This window comes from Colletotrichum fioriniae (assembly GCF_027942845.1).
Source record: "Colletotrichum fioriniae strain IMI 355084 chromosome Unknown scaffold_1, whole genome shotgun sequence".
Taxonomy (NCBI): domain Eukaryota; kingdom Fungi; phylum Ascomycota; class Sordariomycetes; order Glomerellales; family Glomerellaceae; genus Colletotrichum; species Colletotrichum fioriniae.
In genome coordinates this window covers 4,437,294-4,461,597 of record NW_027076837.1, presented here as the reverse complement: position 1 = coordinate 4,461,597, position 24,304 = coordinate 4,437,294, and the positions used below count along the sequence as shown (strand labels likewise).

Here is a 24,304-nt window from a genome sequence, read left to right as displayed (position 1 = left end):
CATCTGGCACGATCGAGACGTCTCTGACCCATGGATCTGGTGTTTTTGACTGCGCTCCGTTGGGAGGGACTGGAGACGTTGGACTGCTGCCCCCGTCGGGAGATGCATCGTCATCTGTAAATGGAAACGTGATCCGAACGAAGTCCAAACCACTCACCATCACCACAGGCACTTCGGACTCTGGACAATTGCAACCGAGTATCCGTAGGGCCATGTTCCCTACGAAGCTAACCCCGGCCCGCATCGTCTAGTGCGTGGACCCAAGGGGCCAAAGCCTAGGTCCATGATCCAACCTCAGCATTTCCCGCCTGCCATCTAGACGTAGACGCGCCGTTGGCATCTCACTCCCCTCCCTCCTCGGACGAACCGTTTCGTTTTACACACACACATCACCTACTCTGTAGAGAACTCTTTGCTACGTCTCCAACAAACGTCTGTGCGACCATCTCATACCCGGCGAAAGGCAAACCCCAGTTGTCGCTTCGAAACCCAGCCGCAGAGTAATACTCTGAGAGTTGTTCTCACGCCCAATGGCACCCCTCAAGATCCTCATCGCCGGCGGTGGCATCGCAGGCCTCTCCGCGGCCGTAGGCCTCCGCCGCGCCGGCCACGAGGTCCACGTCTACGAGCGGTCCGCGCTCAACAACGAGATCGGCGCCGCGATCCACGTGTGTCCCAACGCCGCGCGCGCTCTGCTCGCCTGGGGCCTCGACCCCGTCAAGGCCAAGTTCGTCCTCGTCAAGTGCAGCTTCCGCGCAAAGGGGGACACGCTGGAGAAGTTCCACGTCGGCACGGAGGATTACATTGAGGAGCGGTACGGCGCGCCGTGGTACTTTGCGCACCGCGTTGATTTACACGAGGAGTTGAAGAGGTTGGCGACGGAGCCTGAGGGTGGTGTGAATGGTCAGGCTAATGGCAACGGCGTTGAGGAGTCCAATGGGACTGAGACGAATCGTGTCAATGGACATGCGAAGCCGAGGGCTGGATTAGGTCGGCCTGCTACTGTTCATTTGAAGAGTGAGATTGTGGCATATGTGAGAGTCGACTGACCATATCGCCTTCGTCGAGTTTGGCTAATACGTCTTTAGAATCCCGAGGAAGCTTCAATAACCTTAGCTTCTAGCGAGAAAGTCACAGGCGACGTGGTGATCGCGGCAGATGGCGTCCACACCATCGGAGTCGAGGCGATCCTCGGCCGCTCCAACCCCGCGGTGCCTCAAGGACACTACAACTTTTGCTTCCGTTTCCTCATACCAGCTGCCGATGTCGAGGCGGACCCGGTCACGCGCTTTTGGAACGAGGGCGATGATGGGCGGATGAAGTTCCTGGTCGGAGACAAGAAGCGTCTAGTCTCGTATCCTTGCCGAAAGTAAGTTGCGATTTCGACATCACGGTATTGATTGTGGTGTCAGAGTAGGACGCACATGTTACGCGCCCGTGTGCTAACTCAAGCAGCAATGAGGTCCACAACTTTGTCGCCATCTTCAATAATGACGACATCGAGAGCACCAAAAAGGAAGACTGGCACGCCTCTGTAAGCAAAGAGAAGCTGCTTGAGAGGTATTCCGACTTCCACCCAAGCGTCTTGGCCATTCTCGAGTAAGTGCCCTCACTCTGTAGAAAACACGACCAAGACTCACATCGCACTTAGCAAGGCTACCGAGGTGAAGCAGTGGGCACTCCTCTACAGAGCTCCAATTCCTACCTGGACCAAGGGGAAGTTGACATTGGCGGGCGATGCCGCGCATCCCATGTTACCCCGTGAGTTTCAACAACAACACGTCTACACCAACCCTCCTGCCATTCTGCCGATTGCTGACAGATGAATTATGTTAGATCAAGGCCAAGGCGGTGCGCAGGGGATCGAGGACGGCGTGGCGCTTGGCATCGCGCTGGCCGGCGCCGAGGTCAAAGACGTTGAGACTCGTTTGCGAGTGTACGAGAGCATTCGGAGGAACCGCGCCAGCGTGATGCAAATTTTCAGCAACGCTGGCCAGGAGGAGCCCGAGTTGATCCGAGAAGAGGCTGCCAAGTTCATTCCCGCGGACAAGGTGCCCAGTAAGTGCAAGCTCTGTGAAGTCTTCTGATAGTGGTGGCGCTTGTGTGAAGGAGCCGCTGACTGAATATGTTGCAGAAAACCCGGAAGAGTTCTTTGCGTATAACTTTGGGTACGACATCATCAGGGATAGCGTCCAGCAAGTGCAAAAGGTCGAGCCGTCGTTTAGTCTGTCGCCTACGTTTTTCCAGAATGAGCCAGGCAAAGGTGTTTATCCCTAAGTTCAAGTTAGGGTGAGTTGATCAGGGCCAAGGGTGATAAATGGGGCGTCCCTGTCCATAGCCGTTGAAGGTTGGAATCCTATACCCCTCAGAGGACTCGTACTCGAGTACGGCTGGCTGCTGCCAGTATTTAATACACATCAATCAATTGGGCGTTGTTGGAATGTCCCTCATGGAGAAGCAAAGTTTCGTATGTTTTGGAATGTTTCTGGAATTCTTCCAAAAGTGGCTGGAGGTACCGTGATGACGCACCTGGAGGAGCTGCCCTCACCCCCGAAGCTAACGGGCCGTCCCAGGTTTGACACGAGAGTTGAAGCTTGGAGGAGAATGCCATCGCTTTGACCTTGAGGGGTTTTCAAGGCAGTGCCGAGGTCTCGGAGCCTGAGAATCTCTGCTAGTGCAACTACAACTCCAGACACCAATAACGAAAAGGTGTCGAGGTGAAGTTGTAGATCGCCAAGTCTTTGGTTCTTGGGAGCGGCTACCTATCCGGAAGCGGCTCCACCGCAACATCCCCCGCCAATCGCCGCCAGGGTCGGGTACAACTGCAGCTGCATCCATCCGACGGGCAAAAAAGACACAGGAATTCGCTGACCGACCGAACATTCTCTTTGTCTCTCCCAGCTTTTTCCTTCCCTCGTTCATACTCGACTCAGTGAGTTCCTGTCCGCAACCTGTATTTTTTTGCGTTGGAATTTGATCGTCCGGCAGTTTCTGGATTCCTCAGACCCTGCCTTCATTCCTCAACCCTCCACGCTTCACGCTTCACGCCTCACGCCTCATCCCGCAAGCTTCTCATTCAGTTTTGCCTTTCGACCATGGCGAGATCCTCCTACTCAGATGCTCCCACAAGGGACTCTGGATATCGCGAGCCCTATGGCTACCCAACCTCATCCGCGCGGGACTCGAGATGGGACGTCGCTGAATATTCTCTCAGACCGACTACCAGAGGTCAAGACTCTTCTTCCTCCGCTAGGCAGCGCTCACGATCCCGCTCTCGTGACGCCAGACCTCCCCGCGACACAATGCACCGCAAGAAGCGACGCAGCGGCGGCGGAAGCGGAAGCGGCAGCTCCTCGTCGTCAAACGATCCCCCAGCAGCCACCAAAGGAAGCGCCGTTGTGAGCTCAAACACGGCCTCCTTCACACCAGCCGCCATGTTCAACAACCTCCAAAACGCCTTCCACGCCTTCCAATCCATCCCGAACCTCTCCACCTCAACCTTTGAACTGGGACCCCTCCCCGACACCCCGGTGACGAACCTCATCAACCCAAAGAACCTCCACCCGCCCCCTCCCAGGCGGTCCTCCACGACCGCCTCGCCACGAACCTGCCCCGCCACAGCAACGTCTACCTCATCCTCCTCGTCGGCACCCTCCTGGCGACCCACTGGCTCGTCCTCGCCGCCCTCTTCGGCGTCGTCAAGTTTGGCTTCTTCATCCAGTCCTACAACGGCCGTGACCTCGCCCGCGACCTCGGCGTGAGGAAGTACGCCTCCACGCAGAGCATCATGTCCGGTTTCGCCGCCTTGGCCGCCATCGTCGGCCTCTGGGCCTTTTCCTCGCTGTTCGGCGTCGTCTTTACCCTCGTCAAGGTCGCCGGCCTCGTCCTCGTGCACGCGGCGTGCTTTGACGTATCAGCGGCGGGCGGTGGTGGTCGACCGACGGGAGCTGCTGCTGCAGCAGCCGCACCTTCACCCGTGCCGGCTCAAGGGTTCCTGAGACCGCCTGTGGCGCCCGCGGGCTGGGGCGTGGTCTCGCGGGAGGCGACGAACGTGGCCCAGCTCAGATCTGCGAGCGAGGGCCAGCTCAGGTCCGCCAGCGAAGGGAACCTCAGCAGCGGCGGTGGCAGCGGCGCACCACCATACCCGAGCGGGAATGGATGGTACGTGGGCGAGGGGTACACTGGGCCCCCGACGCCAGAGACGTACGCCGAGATGCCGCGGACGCCGCGATCCTTTGAGGCATACGGTCCCGGTCCCCGAAGGGAGGAGCACGATGCCGGAGATCTGGCGTATGGGTATTACGAGTCTGCCAGGCCTCAGAGTTATGCATCAGGCAGGTCGTACTAAAAAGGATTCACACAGCTGGGAAATTATCATAAATCAGCAGATGTGAAGTGATGTTGAAGCTTAGATCTGATAGATAAAAATAGCGCATCACTGGTTTACAATCCCAGGCATTCCATGTCCATATTCCACGACGTTACAAGAGTCCTCCTAGTTCAAGTGCGCAGTTACGGCATTGACAGAAGATCGAATTGACCAATCAAAATCTTCCTCTGGTCGTCGCAGAGCGCTAACTTGAAGCTGTCCGGCTAGCCTGTGGAAAGCCGGGCTTCTCACGCATCGAAGCCCAACAGCTCACAATCTGCAACAAGGATGGAAGAAATGAGATAAAGGCAAATTTAGACAAGGTAACCGTCATGGAAATATCACGTTAGCAGGGATAGATGTTAGCCACGTTTGTGGACCTCGACGTCCACGGTGTAATGGATGCCGCGGTGAGTATTGGACTAAAGAAATTAATCTTCCTTGAACCAAAATAGAGAAAGACCATGGGAGAGCATTGGTGTATCTCGGAGTGTAGTCAAGGTGTGCATCACTGCCATTGAGAGTAAAAAAGGTTTTTTTTTCTTCCTCGCGCCCAGAGAAACAAGCTCCAGCGCGCAACGAAAAAAGAAGAAAAGAATCAGAGCCTGTCAGACGTCCATCGACACCCACCCCCTCCACGCGCCCAAAAGGCAAGACCGCGAAGGGGGACGAGATCATCACCGCCCTCTATACAGTATTTCGTCAAAAGACAAATAACCGCTTTCCTTGCGGAAAGTGCGAGGGCAACCAGAGTTATCACTCTAGGGTGTCGAGGATATCAATCATCAACCAGGGTGGGATCTGTAGCTCCTTTAGGGAACCAAGAGTAGGTCGAATACTATAGAAATGATTCTCTGAAGTATTGTCGACATGAAGAAAAAAGAAGAAGAGAAAATCCTAAGAGCTGCGGTCGGGAGGCGACGTTTTATAGACGTTGGAGAGATGTAAGAGTGGGTCTTTGGTGGGGGACGGCATCAGTAAGGGGTCGGCCAATGAGAATTCGGGATGATGAAAATTGGTAGGTGGGTGAGTACGTACCGGGGCTGGAGATGTAAAAAATCTGCATCGTGAAGATGGAAAGAGCGGGTTTGAAATGGCAAGAGATGCCTGGAAAGATATTGGTGAATCAGGCATCAAGTCAAGAGAAAACTTCTCTTCTTCATATACAGAATTGACGTTGCGAGAAGCTCTCTGGCGGTTGAGGATGGCGCCAACCAAAGGGAAAATGGGTCAATGAGATAGTGTCGATGTCGATGAAAGCATCTTTGGGGTATGGTATGTGCTTTTGCATCAAGAACCCAGTCCCTGATGGCTTGCTTCGCGAAGAGCTAGCAGGTATCTCTGAGGTGCTGGCATAGTATGACTGGATGTCGAGATGTGTCGTGACCGGCCACCCGTATGCACTGAAGGAAGAAATTACTTCCAGCTATCGAGTTGAGAAGTGAAAGTTGAACAGATTGATAGAAGCACACAATGGCCGCAGCAACAGCTATCCGGAGAAGCTGCGGCCCTGGGTTGCCTCCTGATGTTTGAAGCTGGACGAGATTCTTCGGCTCCATGATGTCAATCAGAATGATATTGAGCCTGTGTGCCCATCTACCCATATGAACGACGTCCGCGAACTTGCCGCACATCCTCGATGTTGTTAGAGGCCAACAGAATCTGCCTTGGAAGCCCATGTAGATCAAGCAACACACGAAGCCCTCATCACCCAAATTCCGGTCCTAGGAACTCAACATCTCCCAGATATCAAACTTCACCACCACCTTCACTCACAATATAACCCATCGCCAAGCATCCACCCCTTCACCCTCTCACTTACCAGCCGTCCCAACATCTCTGCATCCCCTTGGGAAGCAGCCTCCCGCACCTTGGTACTACTAACAACCTCCTCCCCTCATCCCTCCCTTGACCATCTCAACCCTTTCCGCCCACGCCCCTCGCCCACCAACCTCCTCCAGCCCTCCGTCTCTCAAACTCTCGAGGTAGGCAACCTGCTCCCCCTCACCACCCCATTCATCATCCGTCCTCATCGTGATGCGTAACCTAGACCTGCCCAGAAACGGATCCAGCGCTCTTCGAATTGGCGTCCCTGCCCCTTCCGGTGATGAAGAAGAAGAAGCATTATAGTACTTTGGGTTAAAGATCCGAATAAGCGTGTCATATCCCGCCAAATACACCTGCTCCGGCTCCCTCCCTCCTTCCCCTCCCCACCGTTCCCTTTGGGCATAAAACCTCGTGTCCGAGATAGCCTGGCTCTTATCGTGAAAATACGGCATCGTCGTCAGCCCCAAGTCGACCTCAACATCCTCCTCCTCCTGCTGCTGCTGCTGCTGCTGCTGCTCCTCCTCCTCGGCCCCATCTACCCCCGTCCGCCGCACCTCATCCCTCAGATCCGCAGCAAACGCATACATCATTCCCAACCTCACCTCAAACGCCGCAGGCTTAGGCTTCTTATCTGCGTTATTCACAGCCAGGAGAAGCAATAACCTCACCGATCCTCCTTGACCCGAATCCCCAACCACACCCGATGATGACGATGCTTCAGCTCCATCTCCCCTCGTCGTCGTAGTTGTACTCCTCCTCCTCCTCCTCCTCCTCTGCAAATCTCTCACCGCAGACGCCGCCATCCGTAAATGCGCAAGCGTAGGCGGGTTAAACGAAGAATCCAACACAACAAGACTCTTCACCGGCCTCCCCTTCACATTCCCATCCGGCCTCCGCGGCGCCGGCGCCGGTGTCGTTGTGCTGAACTCTCCGCTAGCATCTTGGGGAGTTACTCGGGGAGGAAGTGTGCAGACAACGCGAAACGCATCCTTTGAAGATTGGAACGCCTTCAGACTCTGGGAGAAGAAGTCGACGAGGGCTTTTCGGCTTATCATGGCCGCCGGGTCGAGCTTCGTAGTGTTGGATGACATTGGTGATGTTGCGGGAATCCGTGATTTGGTATAGCCCCCTTCGGTATATAAATGAGGTGTGAGGTAAGACATCCGGCTCAAGTAACGGAACGGAGATTCGGAGAGGGAGTTAGTTACGCTACCGTGTACATTGCGTGCCATCCGCGTTTACCCCGCTACGTGGGGGTCAATTCGAGTGACTAACATTGATTCCAAGCTCACTCGCACCATGTGGGGAAGACTGAGTACTCAAGTCTGCGTACTAGGTAGGTAAGGTAGCGCAAGTAGATGGAAAGATGGAAGCAGATTCGAAGGGGTATTGTTTTTTTTGCCAGGAGAATAAAATCTATCAGTATCCGACAACTAGAGTATCGTACAGCCAAGTTCCCTTTTACGACAAAAACCACAAACACAGTTCATCTTTCGCCTTAGACCTGCCCCGTCCCTCAAGCTCTCCTCTGCTTCGCATTGACAAACATCTGCGACGTGACCAATCCCAAGCCGAAAAAGACGACAATGCCCAAAAAGTTGAGCACGGCGTTCATCAGAGGCGGCATCTTGGGCTCTGCCAGCATCTCGTCCTGCAGCCTCTCGATCCGCTCCGCCATCTTCTCCTGCCCGAACCCGGTGCGCACCCTCTGCACGCCCGCCTTGCCCATCTTTCCAAATCGCCCCGGCTGAGGCTGTTGAGCACCTTGTCCATGACCACGGTCCACTCCAGGACCTCGTCCGGCGCCCGCAGCCAGCCCGTCACGCCATCCATGACCGTCTCCTTGGGCCCGCCCGTGTTCGCCGCGAGAACGGGCACGCCGGCTAACATGGCCTCGAGGGGTACAATGCCGAAATGCTCGTTTGAGGGCGTGTAGACGAGGAGCTTAGCCGATCGAAGGAGCGAGTCCTTCAGGCTCGATGGGATGGAGAGGAGGAACAGCACCGGGATGTGCTCGGGCGCAGACAAGGCGGTAATGATATTCTTGGCCGTGAACGACTCCAACCCGTGCGACGCGGCAAGCTTCTCGAGCTCCTTGTGGTACTGGCAGTTCTCGATGCTGCGCGGATCGTATCCGCCAGCGAGGACCAGCCGGACGCCCTTTCTCTTGTCCGCAGGAAGCGCCGCGAAAGCCTTGACGGCGAGCGCAATGTCCTTCTTCCTCTCGAAGCGGTTGATGCTCAGAATGATGTTCCTGTCCGTCCAAATGGCTTCTTCTTTGTCGTTGCCGTTACCAATGGCTCTCTTCTCGCTCTCCTTCTTGGGCGCAATGTCGACGCAGGGGTACACGACCTTGAAGTTCTTGCGCTTGGCGAGCTTCGGCCACGCGCCCGTAGCCATGCCCTTTGTGAAGCCCGAGTTGACGGCAATCTCGTCGGCGAAGCCCATGCTCCACTCCTCGACCCAGTCAAAGGGTACGCGATAGAGACGCTTCCACCACTTTTCGCGGCCGAGGGCGAGGTACATATCGGGGAAGTGGCAGTAGAAGAGGATGGGCGCCTTGGGGGCGAGGTACTGCAGCAGCGGTAGGCCCGCGCTGAGCTGGTCGACGAAGAAGGTGTCTGGGTTTAGGGACTGGAGTTCGCGGGTGGCGTAGATCTGGACGAGGAGGTGGAGCTGGCGCAGGATGGCGCAGAGGATCGTGAGGCGGCCGAGGATGGAGGGAGGGACGATCCAGTTGCCGCGGACGCGGACGTCGAGGGTTCCTAGTAGATAGATACGTTAGATTATAAATGCTTTTTTCAAATGCGAGGCCAGGGGCGAAAGAAGCAAAAGAGGCTGCAGACGTACCATCTCGAGCTTCTTCAAAGCAGTGGCTCTTGTCGCAATGGCTGGTGAAGATGACCACCTTGTGGCCTCGATTCTGCAAGCCGACGGCGGCATCGACAACGAGACGCTCAGCACCACCGATGCCGAGGTCCGGGTGAAAGAAGACGACGGTCCTCTGATCGTCGTCTTTCTCCGCCATGGCCGTGATTCGTCTCTGGCAGGTATTCGAGGGCAAGCTGAAGGGGGGAAGAAATTCCCAATATTGTTTGGTTGTCTGTTTGCCTTTCTTTCCTGCAAGAGGACAGAAGTGCGACTTGTGAGACGTGGACGATCTGACCTGACACTGGAGCCAGCGGGGACCACTGAGTGGGAGTTACGACGCGGTAGCAGCCAGCAGGGCAGTTGGAATTGGGGTAGCTCTGTCAATGGCAGGTGTTGATTGGATACCATAAAGTGGGATTTGGCCTTACGTAAGGAGGAGCCCTGCAGGGGTAGATGGAGACCCACTCAGCTAAGGTAAGCGAATTGTGGATGGCCAGGACGATTCTGGGGTGCATCAGAAGCCGCAGGAGCTTGGCGGTCTTCCTTTTGGGGCTGCTCTTTCTTCACATGTGAAAGCCCGTTAACCTTTCAAAGGTACTTAGCTTGATACTGGATGGAAGTTTCTCCATGAACACAAGGGAGCTCGGAAAAAGGATTCCATCCATCCCAAAATCTGGGAACTGGAAAAGATGACAAGCTATGTGATTGGATGACTGACACTTGTGCATCGGAATAACAGAGCTTGCCTTGCCTCGAGGTACCTCAGATTTGGGGATTCGGGGAAGGGTGTCAGCCGAGTTGCGCGCTGCACGTTGGATTTTCTAATCATGACTGCGTCTGAGGCATGTTCTTCCTTAGTGCCTTTTGCCGAACCGAGGTCAGCAGCGCTTACTTAGAACCCATCCGTCGATTTCTTCAACTTCAATCAAGCCTTTGTGATCTAAAGCCATCTCAACTGTCATCCATTCTCATACTATAGCTTCACTATCAAGACTACACTACGTGTATTATAATCCTTATACAAGTTTCAAGTCTTTTCTGGCCATCGCCTGCCCGATCTGTCCTCAGGCTTCCTCGTGTGGAAACGACATAAACCCCCCTTCTCACCAATCTCACTCTCATCAACATCACCACCAAACACCATCTCACAAAAATGGCCTCGCAAACCCCCCTCTTCACAATCCCCATCCCCAAAATCGACTCCCACCAAGGCGGCACCATAGTCTGCACAACCCCAGCACCCCTAGTCTACCTCCTCACCTGGTCCTCGCCCCCGGACAACCGCCTCACGACCCCCTTCTGCAAAGCCCTCCTCGCCGCCCTCGACATCATCGAATTCGCCCACCCAACCGGCGTCCTCGTCACAACCTCTGCAATCCCAAAATTCTACTCAAACGGCCTCGACCTCGAACACGCCTTCGCCACGCCCCGATTCTTCCCCGACACTTTGTACGCCCTCTTCAAACGCCTGCTAACCTACCCGATGCCCACCGTCGCCCTAATCCCAGGCCACGCCTTCGCAGGCGGCTTCATGACGGCAATGCACCACGACTACCGCGTCATGAACCCGCAAAAGGGCTTCCTCTGCATGAACGAGCTCGAGTTCGGGGCACCTCTGAAGCCCCCCCATGTCCGCCATCTTCCGTATCAAATGCGCATCCCCCAAAATCTACCAGGACATCGTCCTCGAAGCCAAACGATTCCCCGGCCCCGCGGCCCTCGAGGCGGGTCTCGTCGACGCGCTAGGCGGGCTCGACGAGGCGCTGAAGCTGATTGCGGAGAGGAAGTTGACGGAGAGGGGCAAGAGCGGGGTGTATGCCGTGCTCAAGATGGAGATGTGGAAGGAGAGCGCGTACGTGCTGAGCAAGGAGAATTATGAGAGCGAGGAGAAGATTTGGGATCAGAGGGAGGAGTTGGAGAAGGCGAGGGTTGCGGAGGGAAAGAGGTTTGTGCAGAAATGGAAGGCTGGTAGGGCCAAGTTGTAGGAGACGAGCACTAGATTTGGAAGTCTCTGGGTAGGGTAGTTATAGAAGTCGAGTACGATAGTTACGAATACTGCACGAAAGTTGAACCCATACATCACAGCATATCATTCATGTCGTACTTCCATTGCTCAAGAGATCGTGTATTGTGTTGTCGAAAAAAAGAAAAAAAAAAAGAGACGCTATTTTTGTGTCTTCCCAATCGGACAGAGGGGGTATCATGGACGTCCATTCAAACACCTGAAATGCATCACCGCTGCTCTCATCTCTCACGTCTGCACGTCTTGCTCCATCGGCATGGGGTCACGGACATCCAAATCCGGCTCAGTTGCTCCGTTCTCCTCCTGGCCGCTGCCACTGTCATTGCCGACGCCGTTCCCATTCCTGTTCGCCTTGTTCGCCTTCTTGGCCGCGTTCATCTCATCTCTCTGCCTCGTAACATCCTTCTCCGCCTGGATCGCCTTGTCGCGACGTGCCTCCACATCCTCGCGCTTCACCAGCTTCCTCAGAGCATCAGAGGCCTTGATCATGTTGTCGATACTGATGGCGTGGTTGGTCATCTGGCGGTTGATGTAAGTGTACACGCTCGCCGGCGTGTCGCACTGCAGAAGCTGCGTCTCGTTCAGCTTAAGCAGCGCCAACGCCACCTGGAACAGAAAAGTGCTCCCGTCGTTCATGCAAAGCACCACATCCCAGACCCGGAACAAAGCCTCAGCGCAAAGGCAGTCGGTAAAGACGCTGAGAAACCACTGGAAGGTGAGTGCCTCTAGTTCGATGCTGAGATCGTCCAGGTGTTGCGACAGCTTAGGTAGCACGTCCACGACATACTGGCGCAACACCTGCTGATCTGCGCGAGACGCAAGGAGACTGTGGTCGTAATATCCAGACGGCAGGATGTTTTCGATGATACTGGTCAGAATCCAAAACGCGTCCTCTGCTGACGGCATTATCAACAGCAGATTAGCTGCGATGAGATTCATGCCCTGGCAGTAGCCGACCTCTGGGTTTCGGCGGGCGTAGGCTTTGAGCACCTCCTTAAGCTTCGACACGCCCGGCCCCTTGCGGAAGAAGATGTTGTCGGTCAGAGTACGGTTGATGTCCATATCGATCTGGGACACTGCCAGCGGGTCATCATCTTCGTCCGGTCGAGCAATTATATCTTGATAGTATCCGGGAACACGAAGCGTGGTGGCGCCAGAGCACTCAGACCAGACTTTTGCGCGCAAATTCACCGGGATGCCTCCGAGAACCAAGTTCCTCAACTCCGACCTCTTGGCGCGCCCAACCTTGCCTTTGTTTCCGAGACCGGTGATTCCAATCAGCTCGCCATCGGCTATGGCAGCTTCGGGTATGGTCATGGCCGGCCGCTCAAAACGAGCCTCGGCAAGCGCGGCTGCTGCTGCGGCCGCAGCCTCGCCATCTCGCTTCCTCTCCGCCCTGACTTTGCGGAGGAACTCGTTCCAACGGGCCGCCTTGTCTCTTTGCAGAGAATCGTGCAGCTCGCCCATGTGCTGGAGAAGGAGCTTCACAGGTTCTGTGTCGTCCCTGACAACCGTTCCTGCAGCGGCATCAGTCTCAACCGGGGGTGTCGCCTCGCTGTCGATGACGGATGTTGTTGTGCTCGCAATCGGGACGAATCCTCGCTCGTCGGCTGCAATGAGTCCAGGTGACTTGAGGCCCAATTCTCCGCCTTCCAGCACCTCAAGAGATGGTGCGCCGAGTGAGGGGGTGTGAGACAAGAGCTCCGTGGGGAATGTGGCCAGCTTGAGGTAATCTTGCCACTTTTTGGGCTTCCCCTCACCGGCGCGTTCCTCCGTAGACGATGGACTGCCAGGTCGTTCTTCGCTGCCAGGACTTGCAAGCACCTCCTCTTCCTCTTCAATCATTGGCGAAGTCAAGTCTGACCGGCCGTTTGACAGCATCTCGGTACGCCCGCCCTGCTTCAAGTGACGAGCCATCTGTGCAGATTCGCGCTGCCTCTTCTTTCTGCGTTGATCGTAAATGAAGCCGAAGCGATCAGTAAGATACTCGCTTCCAATATAGTTGTTGTAGATGTGCGTCAAGGTGGGCGGTTGTGTCTCGGGTGGGAGGATTGCATCCATCTCGACGGGGCCGTAACTTTCCTGGCGGTTCGAGGTTGCATTCGTCGGACTATTCACCATAGTGTCCCATCTCTCTTGCGGCTGAGTCCTGGCGGTAGTGTTGACTGGTGGAGCGTTCGCGGTGCCTGTGGTTCTGCGCATGGCCATGAGAGCCTTGGGGCCGCCCGCCGTCGAGACCGCTCGGCTGGACTGAGTGGTTTTGGCGCTAGAGGTTGAGGACGCTCGCGGGGTCGACTGCGATTGCGGCTGGGTAGCACTATTAGACCTCCCGCGATTAGGACCACCCTCGCGCGTGTTGATTGCGCCTCCGGCCACCAGTCTCATGAGGCTAGCTGCGACCGAAGTTGAGGCTTTGCGCGACCCTGGGGGTCCAGACTGAATGCTAGACGCTCGACTGGGCGTTCTTGGTGGCACGCTCTCAGGGGGCACGCCCTCGCTGGGCGGACTGAAGAGATCGTCCTGGAGACCGGGTCGCCTTTCAGCAGTGGACTGCGCTCTCACAACAGTTGAAGGTCTCGCGATGTCGTCGCCGTTGATGCTGCTGGGCATGCTGCCCTTTCTGCTGGTTCCGCCCCAGAGATAATCCTTCCATCCTCTCGCGGTTCCTCTTCCGTCGGGGACGGAGGGCATGGCTAGGTTGCTAGCGCGGATCGTGGCGTCGTTACCATCAGTCTGTCCAAAGACGTTGACGTTGACGGTATCCTGCATGGCATCGCTCATGAGGTCAGAAAGCCCGCTCTCGTTGCGACGATTGCCGGGGCGTTCGGTCTTGACCTCGATTTCGATGGTTCTTAATCTCTTCTCGAGGTCTAGGTTAGATAAGCCGCATTCCAGTATAATCTTGCGCAAAGCCCTCTCCCTTTCGTCGGCCTTTCTCCTCAGCTGGGCGATTTGGGCATCGCGCTGTGCCAGGTCGGTCGCAACCTGCCTGACGAGCGCAACGGCGCCATGTCTGGCAATGAGACGGCCAATGTGCTCGTCGTCGGAGTGATGAAGGGCACCTGGTATCTTGTGGGTTGAAATGGGCGAGTCCTCGAACAGCGCATCGCGAGCCGCTTGTTCAGCGGAAGAACCAGTCAGATTTCCCAGCAGGGAGATGGGACCAGGCCTGGTATCGGAGATCTTGCGTACGGTAGGAGGCGCTTCGGGTTCCGGGGTCAGTGGCGGAGGAGGAAAGGCGTGTTCGCCCCTTGGTGAGTCGGGGGAGAAGGAGGGGAAGCTCGTCAGCGACTTGTCTTCGGAGGCGGCGATGGAGCTCGCGGAGCTCGAGGGTTGGGAGTTGAGCTTTGATCGTTTGGCTCGTACGGTATGTGAGCGTCCGCTTCTCATGGACGTTGCGCTGTGCTGCGAGACGGAGCGCTCGAGAGGGAGAGTAGGCTCGGGGTCCATGTTGGTTGGCGGGCGATGATGTCGCCAAACGTCATGGTTTCATAAAAGCAAACGGCAGCAGGATGTTGCAGGATGCGCCCGCTGCTGTAAGCCTGCGCCCTGGTGAGAGGACTGTCGAGTTGAGTGTTCTTTCAGTGACTATCGCGAGCTTCGTGGGAAGTAGGAAGGGAGGATAGAGAAAAGGGTGAGGTGCGCGACCTAGCTGAGTAGGTAGGAAATGTTTGGTGGATTATAGCGCAGACGCTAAAGCGGAGAGCCAAAGAATGGCGGTAATATCGAGGTCAGAAATGGGAAGTGTAGTCAATGTGTGTTGTGTGTGTTGTGTGTGTGCAGTGTGTGTGCAGTGTGTGCGTGGGTGCGGGTGCGGTTGCGGTTGCGGTTGCGGGTGTGCGTGTGTGTATGTGTGGGCGGGACGATATCATTATGCAATCCGACGCTCCTCTCCCAAGCCCCAGCGATGCAATGGAAGCGCATTTGCGGCTTTGCCTGACGTGGACCAGGGGTGGAAGGCAAACCGGGGGGCGATGATCACCCAGCATGTCTGGGGTGCTTCGCTGTGACTCTGCCCTGTATCCGTCGTAGTGTAGCCTGTCTCCGTACCTAGGTAGCCCAGGTGAGCACTGCGAGCAGCTAGTGGCTACCTTACAGTGGATAATAAGGGGACTTGGGTTCCGCAGCTTCCATCAAGATTCCATCCACCTCAGGTACGAGTACAAGCTCCAGCTCAAATTACCACCAATTCCACCCGTCTTAGCGCGGCGACGATACGTCCTGCTACGTACGGATACCTATCTCAGGTACCACCCGATGACATGCCTCTGAGGTGCGTCCGCCGCGATTACCTCACCGCAGGCCTCTTGACCTGCAGCCCACTGCAAATCCACAAATTGAGCCCTTGTCAAGCTATCGCGGAAGGAGAACATCCTCCTAACCCATCAATGCCTTACGTAGTACATCCATACGGATACATGCACATCTCGGGGCATCAGATCGCGATATTCAGACTTTTTTCTTTCTGCCTTGAACCTTGAGGGCAGCGCCTCGTTTGTTGATCTCTTCCCTTGCCCCATCTCCATAAGGTAAGTACCTTGCCACATGAATGTCAACATTGACACGTCTGAAGAAAAACAAGCGCGAGAAAAAGGGCCACATCGCACAAAACTTAATACCTACCTAGTTTGCATACACAGCAGACAAGAAAAAGTCAGCGCCGGGTTCCCACGAGATGCAACACGCAAGGGACATCCAGAAACACACCAAGCCCAGGCTACTTGTCGCATACTCTACAGTACAGGACAGCAAAGCACCGTAGCACCATCCCGTCAACTATGACAACTAATACACTTACGTGCCACGCCCCGGCCGGCTCTCCCTCCATTCGACCTCCCCGTTCTCGTGGCCTCTTCCTCGTCCCAAACCAAGACTTCTTTTTTTAAGTCTTGCCAACTTAGCCCTGCCATACCCATGCCGTCCCCTGTCTCCAAGGGAGTTCCCTGACTTTGCTCCTCCAATTCTCCCGTCCCAGCTCCACCGTGGATCCTTGGAAACTCGACAGAACTGAGAAGACTGGATTTGGAACAGCGGAGGATAGAGGAATATCCCTAGGCGCTCGCTCTCTTTCTCCTAATAATACAGCCTCACTATCGAGCCCTACACACCAAAACATTCACATCGAAAAAAAGCTCATCGCGTCCCAGACTCCCACTTAGCACTGACTTCCCTGTCTTGGCGGCCTCCAACACCAATCTCTACACAGGCAATCCCCTCCCTTCCAGCGCGCCTATCTGAAGACTGGACGCCTCCCACGCGCGCATCTCGCGTGCGTCAGTCGTCCCAAGGGGAGGGGGCTCGGAAAGGAGACTAACGATTTAGGGGTCCAAAAGGGGTGATCTCCTTTGCGTGTGTGGACTGTGGATACCTTACCTTACCTTTCCGCCTTGCATCTCGTCTCGTCGGGCGCATCATCCGGATTTTGTGCATTTCACACTGGACGACGACGACGCCGCCCCCGGCACTACCGTTTATTAGGCTCCGAAAAGAAAGCCAAGCATCAAATCTCATTATTTAGCACCACTCACACAAAAATTCGCAAACTATGCGTGACAGTGCCTTTTTCTAAGATTACCTCAGGGGGTTGCTTATTTTAACCACACCACGCGATGCGGCGATGGCCAAATTTCCCTGCTGCCCAACTCGGATCGTTCGTTCGTCGCCCTCCCTTCTAAACCGGGAAACTGGTTGAAAGGTGTGAGTGGGCGAATTGCACCGCGTCCACGGAAGAAATTGATTTCTTACTTGCTTGATTCGGCCGCCGATAATCTCCCCTTGAAACCCAAAGACTCTTCTATCCCAAGGACCATGACCCGACTCAGGAACGCTTCGCACACACACTTGTGCACCGTGATTACGGAGACACCAAATTCATTAATCATGTGGCGCCTTGACCATCACCCAACTGACGACACCTAGCCAAATACGAGGGCCACCGCCAGGTAGATTTCCGATCCTGCTGTACATAATCGAAATCTGGTGGTAGTGGGTATCTGTAGCGCTTCACATGTCTTTCTCATACTCGATCCCATCATCCCTCTCCCCGGAGGCGCCGGCTCGGCAATCGTGACGACGACGGAGTGTGGGACCCGGCTACACGGGGCTTCACTTTGCCTATCAAGGTACCGGGTACTCTCACATGGCAGACAACATGGAACACCACAGTGCACCGTCATCACCATCATCTTGAACCAGTCTCAAAACCAAGGTATTGCATATACAGAGCCTGTATTCTCTCTTTCATGTTCCTGAAGCAATGCTTTCTACCGTGACGTACTCGTACAATACTCCTCTCGTTTCAGTCATTAATAATAGTGGTAGTCCCTTTGGCACCCTTTTTTTTTCGATCAATTACCCAGACGCCTTTCTTGTTTTCGAACCCGAAAAATATCCCATATGGATGAAAAGAGATGATAGAAAAAGAACAACCCATGCTATACTCAAAACGCCTATTTTTTGAGCCCACTCGTTTCTGTTGTTGTACATCCTCCCTCTGCGGTCTCAAGCGAAGCTATCCTCTGCATTCCAACGGCTGCTGTCGTCAGCCTTGACGGAGACCGGAGCCCGCGCCGGTGTTTGCTTCTGGGCCGGCGCTGGCGTCTCACTCGGAGCCTCGCCTGCCAAAGAAGCAACAATCGGAACTTGGGCGACATCGCTAGGGAGCAGACCTTCCTTCACCAACGCCTGAAATGAAGGGTCGCGGGCAAGCATATGCTGACGCTTGACAGGTAGCCCGTCCAGCAGCTTCAGCTTCTTGCAGCATCCAACAAAAACAACCTGGTACAGTCGTCGCCGGAGACGCGTCGTCTCGTCGAGACGCCGGGCAAACATCGCGTCTCTCTCCGGATCGGCCTCGGGGAGCGTAAAGGGGTCCGCGACGTGACCTCGGTCCGCTGACACAGTCACGTGGACTGGCGGGTAGAAGCCCTGCGTGATTGGATTGTCCCGCAAATCCAATTGCGTCAGGTGCGGGAAGTCCGTCAAGAGTTCCGTGACCGTCGTCGAATCTGCCAGGCGGTTGCCGGCGACAAGAAGTTTCTTGAGCCGGGGAATGAATCGAATCGGTGACAGGTCTGCGACAGCGTTGAAGTTGAGGTTCAACGAGCGCAGGTTCGGCATCAGCTGGCCGAGCCCTTCCGGCAGGCAACGGAGCCCGCAGTTGGCAAGTTCAAGCAGCTGCAGGTTGAGGAAATCTACCTTGGGCTCAAAAGTGCCAATGTAGTTGCCGGAAAGGAAGAGTTTGCGGACTTCGTATGCCGAGGAAAGGAAGGAAGATCAACTGGACATCACCGCGCTGCTCTCTTAGAGAGAGGCTATCCAGATGTCGGGCCTTGGTAAAGCCAGTAATCTTGCTGATGCGGTTCCTGTCGGCATGGAGCAGGCGCACACCTGGCAAGCGACTGATATCAAGCTCTCAGGATATCGTTATCGCTGAGGTCAAGGTACCGCAACCCGTCTAGGCCCTGGGCATTTTCCGCAGTGAAGGCTTCAAGGCAGTTCTTTGAGAGCTTGAGCGTCTGCAGAGAAGAGAGCTGTCCGAGTTCACGAAGCTCCGAAACTTTGTTGCCAGTCAAATCAAGCTCGGTCAATCGGAGCAGCCTAGTGCCATCGAAATCGGCCACCTCGATCTGATTGTTGCGTGCCCGTAGCGAAGAAGTCCATCATGCTGGTTCAAGCCATCCAAAGAGGTGAGCTTGTTGTTGTCGGCCCGCAGGCTCCGGAGATGAACGAGGTTCTTTAACGCCGACAGACTGGACAGGTCGTTATTAGATATGTCGACGTATTGCAAGTTGGCGAGATGGTCCCAGGACGTCAGCTCAGTCAACATGTTGTGCGTCATCTTGAGTTGTCGGATCGAAGTCGGCACTCCGTCAAGATGACCAATGCTGTTGTTGGACGCGTCCAAGCTCACCAAACGGCCACAGAACTCGTCCAGCATATGGAGGCTCGACAATCGTTTCTCGCTCATGTCAAGTTCCGTGAAATCCTCCCAGTATGGCTCAAATGGCTCAATCTCCGTCAGGCGATCAACGAGCTCACGAACCGTCAAAGACAAAACTTTCTTAGAGCCGTCGCCAGTGACAAGACGCTGGTCCTCCACAATGTAGCTGACTTCAAAGCCGAACGACTTTTCGTGGTGGTTCAGTGTGAACTCTGACATGGGACTCAGGGACAAGTTGCCAACATTGTGGCTGATGATGGCGCTTGCGTCCGGATAGAGACCGCCCATTCTTGTCTTGCCAGGAGTCTTGATGATGAAGCTCAGACTCTTCTCCTGGTTCTTGGGGGAGACGTAGCTCAAAGCACTGTTCTCGCCCAGGATACTGACTTGACGCTCGTCAGCATTGTCGCCAATTATACTGTCTTCTTCCCTCTCGTCAATTCGGGAGACGGGCCGAGGAACAAAAGACTGGCCGCGAAGTGAAAATTGTCGTGATGGACCACGAGCCGGGGCGGTGCGTGGGCGTGGTTGCAGCAAAGTGCGCCTTGCAGTCTTCGTCAAGCTTTGGTATTTGCCTCGCTTGGACTCCTCAATCATCGAGTCCGCGTCCACGAAACTGCCCTCATCATCCTCGAGGCTATCGATATCCTCAGCGGCAACATCCTGTATGATAGAGGCAATGGGCGAAGAAAATGATATCGTCATTCGTCTCCGGGACGGAGAGGAATCAATGATGCGATCCTCGTCGAGCTGGATTTCATGCTCAACGTCTCCGTCTCCTGCCTTGCTTTCAAGCTTGTGGAACTCAGTCCTTGCCTGTAGCGCGATATCCCGGGGCAGTGCCGCATCGGGCGACAGCGTCACAAAGCCTCGGCCGGATGAGCTCCGAGGAGTGTCCATGGAGCCCTTTGGTGTTTGTGTCATGTTGGCTTCCCGCTCTTCAGCCTCCTTTTGTGCTGTCACCAACCTCAAGTGTAGCATCTCTTTCGTAATGTCAACGGATAAGTCGGGAATGCTAGCAAAAGGATCGTCTTCACTATCCTCAGACGGGATGACAACATGCGAGCTCTTAGGCCGGATGCTCTCGCCCCTCCGTTTGATCCAAATGTTCTGCTGGCGATCAAGATACATGCTTCCAACCTGATCAGGTATCAGATGCGACACACTCTGCGGCGCAATCGTTTTCCTTGACTCGGAGCCTCGAGAGGAGCCAGTGTGCATGGTACGGTTGGTAGATGCCCCTGACGAGTGAGTACCGAAATCGTCATACTCGGTAGAGCCATCTCGCTGTCTGTTCGGGTTTGCGGAGATACGGATGTTGGGGGGATCGCTGATGGTCTCGTCTCCTCCAAGATACTGGAGGTCATCAACATTATTTCTAGAGCGGCTGCTCTCTTCGATCTGTCGCTCAACCTCCTGCGCAGCGCGGATGGCATCTTGTGCTTGATCCATAGATCTAAGCGAAGATGTAATGACGTCTCCCATGTCGCTCAGCTCCTGGTACTTCTTAAGGTAGTCAAGAATCTCTGGATTCTCCTGGCGTTGCGGTGCCCTTTGCACTGGTTTTCCTTCGCGACTCGGGGGTCGGGACAACGGTTCCCTGGTCGACTCATATGAGTCGTCAAAAGCAGGACTGGGCTCGCCGTATTCCGCATCAGATTCTTCCACACTGGTCAGGCCGCTAGGGGCCTTCACGCCATTTCGAATCATAGCCATGATCTTGCCAGCCTCATCCAAGAAGTCTTGAGTTCTGATAGATGGCTTACGGTCTGTGTCGAGTGTTGCACTGCGGTCATTGCCACTAGATGTGAACTGGGATCCACGGTGAGGGGTGCGTCGTACGGGCCGCTCTTCATCTTCGTCTTCGGCATAGTCCTCGAGCAAGTTATCCTGGAATGGAAACTCGCCAGCTTGCAGGGAAGACCTTGAGCTTGGGGTCGGAGTTCGTGGCCGTAGGATATGGCGCGTGGCCAGCACGCTGGGATGTGCTCTTTGTTGCAAACTTCCTGGGCGAGCGTCTTTGCGCTTCTTGCCCATCATGCTCTGCATCAAAGCATGGGTTTCCTGAACGGTGTCTAGAAGTGCATACCGCTCTTCCCTTCCATACGCAATATCTGACTTGTGCAAGGTCCTCCTCCGCTTCGGCGTCGGGTCCTTCGATGGCGAGGTACGTGGTCGCTTCCCTTCTGATGCATCACGTCTTTGGGGTGTACCTAGCATGAATGCCTCGGCTCCCGCGAACTGGACGTTACCTCTTTGAACACTTCCTTCGCTGGCTGATGGTGTGTGCTTGGAAGACGAGGCAGTCGTAGTGCCAGACTTTGCTCGTTTCCTGGGAACAAACATCGACGCTTCATCTGGCACCGGCGAGCCCGCGACATGCTCGAATCGAAGGACAGGCTCTTCATCTTCCGCTTCATGTTCAGATCCCTCGTCGTCCTCGAAGAATTGGGACTCCTCCTCAAGCCGGATAGACAAGTCTTGATTGAACTGGTAACCTTCAAGGTCGCCCGCGCCAAACTGACTCACAGATCGGGAGCTCGTGGCTGTTTCTTGCTTTGGCACCGACAGGTAGTCGCCAGGTGCAGTGTGCGGTCTTCGGTTTCTAGCAGCTGGGGCGAATTCACCGCTGACAGACTGCCGTGATGATCCAGATGTTTGATCCTCGAATTGACTGATGCGACGGAGCAGCGTCTGGTTTGTGAATGTATCGTACGGGCCGAACAACTTCAAAGGACTCGTGCTATTCGTTCCCGACGTGCCGGGTTTCTCCGGACTCGGATTTGGCACGCGCGGTGGTGGTGGGCTCTGAGACCCGAACCGAATCGAAGTGTAGCCGGGGGAGTACGTTCTTACACTTGGGAACTGCTTGGGTGTACTAGCTTGTAGAGACTCTTCAGGAAGCATCTCAGACGTGTCAACGCCCATGCCAGGACTGAGACCTCTGTATCTGAAGGATCCATCACCAGACCGTCCACCGCGCCGAGTGTTGAGGAAGCCTCCCTTTCGCGCATAGTCCTCGGTCGTCTCTGCTCTGTCGCTGTCCCCCTCTTCTCCACTGCCATCCATATCAAAATTTAGCTCACCCTGTGAGTCCAAAAGCATCTGATCAATGCGCAGTTTCTCGAGGCGATTCTGGAGTTGGTCGACGGGGAGTTCGGTGGGGGCGGAAGTCTGTTTTGCTTCATCCTGCTTCTGGCGCATCAGCGTTAGGACGATTGGACTGAAATCCTCATTTCGGATGACACTCTGTCCGCTGGTCTTCCGAGAAGCATCGTTCGGTGGTGCAAGTCCTGAAACAGAAGCCGCCAGACTTGACTCCTGTGCAAAAGTGTTGTCTTGCTGCGGACTGAGTTGGCTTTGATTGCTGTGATCGGGAGAGTCGTCGGTCATCTTGTAGGTAATGTGTGGCGCGCGTGGCCTAGGGCTCGGGCTCGGGCTTGGGTCCATATGGCTCCTGCCATCTGATTCGTCCTCGTCATCTTCGTGATCCTCGTGCTGGCGGTGGAAAAAGGGCGGGCTAGAGGGCATTGTTGTATTTTGTCGCACGCTTTGATCGGCGATCGAGCTATCTTGGGGAGGAGACGGCGGCTTGAACATGTTTTCGAGACCTGTGGCTGCAGAACAGAAGAGATCCCGTTGTTCGCCATATGCGACGTCGCCGTACACTAGCCTGCGCTTCCATTCCGGAGTGTCGCCGGCTCCTCGCAGTGGAGAAGACCTGATGGATTTATGATGTACAGTATTATGAATAACAGAGCCATTTGTTGAGGCTGAGAATGCGCGACTCGCTTGACGTGATTGGTCGTTGGGTTTGATCTCGCGGGAAAGCTTCGAGGGGCCCCTTTGGGACAATGGAAGATTAATGTCATTGGTGCTTCGTTCGCTCAGGACACCGGTACTCTTGTCGCTGTTGCCAGCACTCGAAGGTCGTATCCTACTGACGGGGAGAGGTATGCGACTACCGGATCCTTTTCCGCTTGGTGTGTTGTTGTTATCTGTCGGCTTCAGAGGCGGCAGCTGGGCGGGAGAAGTCTCGGATCCAGCTTGCGAGGGCCAATCCTCAGAGAGGGAGTCGAGCCAAGCATGAGCCATGGTGGGTTGGCGTATGCGATCAGGGTTGAGGGACTTCTGAGACTATAAGCAGTCCATCGAGGGGGGTGGCAGATCGTCGTCGTGAGTTGTTGTCGCGGTTTGCGGGGTGCTAAGATTGGTGGCTTGGATGCGATTGAAGTCTGTTTACGCGGGCAATTGCAATGCAGAAGTCGCGCGGGAGAAAATGCAAATGAATAAAATGCAGTATGGCGAGCCGAAGAAAATGGCGAAAAGACTGCTGGCGAAATCGCCTCTGCTGCGTCCGCTATTTGCGGTGACGTTTGGTCGTGATGTGGGAAAAAAGAGGTGTTGGTATTGTTCCGTGGGGAACGCGGTCGAGCGATCGCGTTTGGGGCCGGCGTTATGTCAATCTCAAAAGCCCACCCTCAGTGTTGAATTTCCCCGAATAAACATAACTAATTCAATGTTATGCTTGATTGGCAGGCCGCGGGTTGCTGTGTCAACCGCCACAGACCAACCTTTGAATGGAACCAGGCCGGGCCATGACCGTGACCCAAAATTCCCCGATCGTCCGATGGCGCTAATCGCTCTATCGAGTCGTGGGGATTGTGTCCTTTTGTTGCATCTATCTGATATCTACACTAACTCCAAGTGGGATCTGTGCTGAACATCTGCGCCACAGCAACGTCAGCCACCGTAACCGCGAAGATCAAATCAATTAAACACGATATCACGTGCAGAGCCGCCCTAGACGCGATTGTTCGTGCTGGGTCGCGTCGTCTGGTGAACGTGCACGGTCACCGACCCGCCCAATATGGGACCTCTTTGTCTGGTCATGTTTGTGCAGTGCGCTGGATCTGGGGACTTTCGCCTTTCAACGACCGACGACCGCAATCCGGACCACCGCCCGGCGCCAATGCGACCGTAGCGCTTCCGACTTCTCCCCCCTTCGTCCCCGTTCCGTCCCTAAGGTTCATGACTTTTTATGACAAAAGTCCTTTCAAACTACCATGATGGATATGAAGGATGGCTGGAGAGTCCGCCGACTGGACGACGAACCGATGTACTGCGAGGCTCCGCACGACAAATCCGATATCTTGTGCGCCAGCTTTGACAACGAAGATCTTGAGAGCCTCAAAAAAGAGGAGACGCCGATATGAGGAGGCTGCGAACCGATTTCTGCAAGGACACACGCCAAGGCTACTCTCTACAGTTC

General features: G+C 55.1%; 7 protein-coding genes across 7 annotated transcripts; 3 read left to right on the top strand and 4 right to left on the bottom strand.

The window, feature by feature from the left end:
* Positions 1–530: 530 nt before the first annotated feature.
* N0V96_001128 (uncharacterized protein) lies at positions 531–2,277 on the top strand (the record flags this gene model as incomplete). The annotated part of the gene is made up of 6 exons (XM_053199258.2): positions 531–1,034; positions 1,089–1,369; positions 1,456–1,599; positions 1,652–1,761; positions 1,837–2,058; positions 2,135–2,277. The coding sequence occupies 6 exons, from the start codon at positions 531–533 to the stop codon at positions 2,275–2,277; spliced, it is 1,404 nt and encodes a 467-aa protein (XP_053043281.2).
* Positions 2,278–3,302: 1,025 nt separating this feature from the next.
* On the top strand, positions 3,303–4,348 carry N0V96_001127 (uncharacterized protein; the record flags this gene model as incomplete). Its single annotated transcript, XM_065756137.1, has 2 exons — positions 3,303–3,530; positions 3,578–4,348. The coding sequence occupies 2 exons, from the start codon at positions 3,303–3,305 to the stop codon at positions 4,346–4,348; spliced, it is 999 nt and encodes a 332-aa protein (XP_065615377.1).
* Positions 4,349–7,712: 3,364 nt separating this feature from the next.
* On the bottom strand, positions 7,713–9,224 carry ALG2 (Alpha-1,3-mannosyltransferase-like protein; the record flags this gene model as incomplete). The annotated part of the gene is given in 3 exon segments (XM_065756136.1): positions 7,713–7,949; positions 7,961–8,961; positions 9,047–9,224. The coding sequence occupies 3 exon segments, from the start codon at positions 9,222–9,224 to the stop codon at positions 7,713–7,715; spliced, it is 1,416 nt and encodes a 471-aa protein (XP_065615376.1).
* A 996-nt stretch (positions 9,225–10,220) lies between these two features.
* Positions 10,221–11,052, top strand: N0V96_001125 (uncharacterized protein; the record flags this gene model as incomplete). The annotated part of the gene is given in 2 exon segments (XM_065756135.1): positions 10,221–10,669; positions 10,689–11,052. 2 exon segments carry the CDS (start codon positions 10,221–10,223, stop codon positions 11,050–11,052), a joined length of 813 nt encoding a protein of 270 aa, XP_065615375.1.
* Positions 11,053–11,318: 266 nt separating this feature from the next.
* Positions 11,319–14,540, bottom strand: N0V96_001124 (uncharacterized protein; the record flags this gene model as incomplete). Its single annotated transcript, XM_053195213.1, has 1 exon — positions 11,319–14,540. One exon carries the CDS (start codon positions 14,538–14,540, stop codon positions 11,319–11,321), a length of 3,222 nt encoding a protein of 1,073 aa, XP_053047183.1.
* Positions 14,541–17,591: 3,051 nt separating this feature from the next.
* On the bottom strand, positions 17,592–18,377 carry NUD1_2 (Protein nud1; the record flags this gene model as incomplete). The annotated part of the gene is made up of 2 exons (XM_065756134.1): positions 17,592–18,337; positions 18,371–18,377. The coding sequence occupies 2 exons, from the start codon at positions 18,375–18,377 to the stop codon at positions 17,592–17,594; spliced, it is 753 nt and encodes a 250-aa protein (XP_065615374.1).
* Positions 18,378–18,675: 298 nt separating this feature from the next.
* NUD1_1 (Protein nud1) lies at positions 18,676–22,796 on the bottom strand (the record flags this gene model as incomplete). Its single annotated transcript, XM_065756133.1, has 2 exons — positions 18,676–22,753; positions 22,789–22,796. 2 exons carry the CDS (start codon positions 22,794–22,796, stop codon positions 18,676–18,678), a joined length of 4,086 nt encoding a protein of 1,361 aa, XP_065615373.1.
* Between the last annotated feature and the right edge of the window lie 1,508 nt (positions 22,797–24,304).